The sequence below is a fragment of the Crocuta crocuta genome, unplaced genomic scaffold, assembly GCF_008692635.1.
Source record: "Crocuta crocuta isolate KB4526 unplaced genomic scaffold, BGI_CrCroc_1.0 scaffold330, whole genome shotgun sequence".
Lineage (NCBI taxonomy): Eukaryota > Metazoa > Chordata > Mammalia > Carnivora > Hyaenidae > Crocuta > Crocuta crocuta.
In genome coordinates this window covers 1,821-5,064 of record NW_027530521.1, presented here as the reverse complement: position 1 = coordinate 5,064, position 3,244 = coordinate 1,821, and the positions used below count along the sequence as shown (strand labels likewise).

Sequence of the window (3,244 nt, the reverse complement as noted above, 5' to 3'; positions counted from 1 at the left end):
ATGGAATCAAAGAACAATGTAACTTACTTTGTCCTCTTGGGCCTCACACAGGATGGAAAGGAACAAAAGATTCTTTCTGTTATGTTCTTGTTCTTCTATATTTTGACCGTGGTGGGCAACCTGCTCATTGTGGTGACTATAGCTGTCAGTAAGACCCTGGGCTCGCCTATGTACTTGTTTCTTGCTAATTTATCTTTTATGGATGTCACTTATTCCTCTTGCATTTCCCCCAGATTGATTTCAGACTTGTTCTTTGGGGAAAATACCATATCCTTCCAATCTTGTATAACCCAGCTATTTACAGAGCACCTTTTTGGTGGATCAGAGGTCTTTCTTCTCCTGGTGATGGCCTATGACCGCTATGTGGCCATCTGTAAGCCCTTGCATTATTTGGTTGTCATGAGGCAAAGGGTGTGTGTTGTGCTGCTGGTAGTGTCTTGGGTTGGGGGTTTTCTGCATTCAGTAATTCAAGTTAGCACGATTTATAGTCTCCCATTCTGTGGTCCTAATGTCATTGATCATTTCATCTGTGAAATGTACCCCTTACTGACACTGGTCTGTACTGACACGTATGTTGTTGGGTTGTTAGTGGTAGCTAATGGAGGAATGATCTGCATGATTGTGTTTGTGCTCTTGCTCACCTCTTATGGTGTCATCTTGCACTCTCTGAAAAACCTTAGTCCAGAAGGGAGACGGAAAGCCCTCCAGACCTGTGGTTCCCACATCACCGTGGTGGTCTTCTTCTTTGTTCCATGTATTTTCATGTACGTGAGACCTGCTAAGACCTTCCCCATTGACAAATCATTTAGTGTATTTTTTACAGTCATAACCCCCATGTTGAATCCCCTGATCTACACTCTGAGAAATTCTGAGATGACAAATGCTATGAAGAAGCTCTGGTTGAGAAATGTCATCACTCTAGGTGTATAAGTACATTATCTACCATGAAGAGAATTATTTGACATTGGAGGCCATTTTCTAAGAATGCAGATGTCTTATTAAAATGATTCTGAATTACCTTTGTTCAAAGAACTTAATTATTTTTAAAGTATGAACTGGATGATTGTGCTTTAATAACAGATTCCCTTCCTGTTAGAATGTAAAGTCCATTATACTTCGGAGATTGCTTCATTTAGAAAGGTGCAATGCCTTCAAAGCAAAGTGTCAACAATAGGTAATTAATCAGGAGATTTTTATATGATTACTCTAATTTCTAATCAATTTATATTTAAAAAATTTTTATGATACTTTGTAATATTTTAGTTATATTCTTGTTATTTAAGGTAATCTTTTTTTTCTATTTATAATATTAATGATGTATAGATGTCTTGTTCAGTAAATTTCTATTATAGCCTTATATCCAAAATATATTGTGTAATACTTTTGTTTTTATAAGAAAAAATAAAATGTAATGGATAACAATAAATAGTAGAAGAGAAAACCTTGCATAATGGGATAAAATGTGAATAAATTACCTACTAATCTTTCACCATAGTTTCCCAGAGGTAGTCACTTAATTTGTCTTTCTTAAGTCTCCTGAGATAATAACCTCATTTGATTTCAAGTATATGTATATGAATTTTTCTCTGTGTATTTAAATATTTGCTTTCATTATCAAATTATTTTTTTAAACTTTTAGTTTTATGATAGTTTTGTTTATTTTTGATTTTTCAGTTGAAAAATAGTTGTCATACAATATTATCCTGGTGTCAGGCACACAACATAGTGACTCAATAATCATGTACGTTAACAAACGTTCATTATGATCTTTGTAACTTCCATCTGTTACCATACAAAGTTCCTATAATATGACTGCATTCTCTATGCTATACTTTTCATTCCTGTGATATATTTATTTTATAAGTGAAACTCTACCTTTTATCCCCTTTGCCCATTTCGCCTATCCATCCCCCTTAACTCTGGCAACTGCCAGTTTGTTCTCTGTATGAATGAGTTTGTTTCTGTTTTTTGTTTTGTTTTGTTTTTTTAAATTCCACGTGTAAGTGAAATTGTTTGAAACATCTTGAAGATATTGCATACCAGTCCATAGATATCTCTTAGTTGTTCTTGTACTCCATATTACTTACTAGTATACACTAAAGTCAATATATCCATTCCTGTTCATGTTATACTAACTTTTTTTTTTGACAAAGAATTTTTCAGTAATTGTATGCTTGTGAACGAGTGCAAGTATGAGTTCCTGGGAGTGGAATTGTTGAGATATGTATTTAAAACAAACATCACATATTTAAATATTGATATTCATAGTTATTGCCAAATGCCATCCTAGACATTGTACCAGTAGCTACACTGATGCTCACAGTCTGTAAGGGTACTTTAGTCCACATTCTCAACCACTCGTACCTGATAAATATTTGTGACATAAAACAATCTGATTAAATTATAATCTTTCTTATTGTTTAGTTTATCTTTTCAGATATTGAATATGGTTTGTATTTTTTTTTCTGTGAATCATCTCTTAATACTTTTACCTGTTTCATTCAACTGTTGCTCATTTCCATACTGAATCTCATGATTGATTACATTCTAAGAAAGGATCCCTTTTACTATTGTGAATGTAAGTATTATCTTTCTGACTACTGGGGTGTTTTTAACTTTTGTATGTTCTGTAGATGCTTTTGGTGTGTGATAATGTTTTCTTAAACTTTTTAATGTTTATTTAATTTTGAGAGAGAGAACAAGTAGGGGAAGGGCAGACAAGAGAGGTAGACACAGAATCTGAAGCAGGCTCTAGGTTCTAAGCTGTCAGCACAGAGTACAATGAAAGGCTTGACCTCACGAGCTGTGAGATCATAATCTGAGCCCAGGTCAGATGCTTAACTGACTGAGCCACGTAGGTGTCCAATGTCTTCTTTTAAGTTTAATAAGTATTTTTTAAAGACTTTTTATTCATACCAAAATATTCTCAACTCTATTTCAGCACTTAATTTTTAAAGCATTTTTGAAGTTGTATATCATGCATTAAAACTTTTACTGCATATGGAATTTATTTTGATATAGGAGTTAAAGAGCGATAGAATTTTGGTGAATTTTCTAAAATTTATGAATTTTTTTTTTTACAAATAGTTTATTGTCAAGTTAGCTTCCACATAACACTCAGTGCTCATCCCCACAAGTGTCCTCCTCCATGCCCATCCCCCCTCCCCCCCACATCCATCAGTCCTCAGTTTTTGTCAGCATTCAAGAGTCTCTCATGGTTTGCCTCTCTCCCTTTCCCCCACCA

General features: G+C 34.3%; 1 protein-coding gene across 1 annotated transcript; it reads left to right on the top strand.

Moving 5' to 3' along the window:
- LOC144234203 (olfactory receptor 4A47-like) lies at positions 1–930 on the top strand. The gene has a single exon (XM_077767481.1). It carries the CDS (start codon positions 1–3, stop codon positions 928–930), a length of 930 nt encoding a protein of 309 aa, XP_077623607.1.
- Positions 931–3,244: the final 2,314 nt, after the last annotated feature.

Coding starts and splice junctions, on each gene's coding strand:
- LOC144234203 (XM_077767481.1), top strand. CDS start 1: ATGGAATCAAAGAACAATGTAACTTACTTTGTCCTCTTGGGCCTCACA.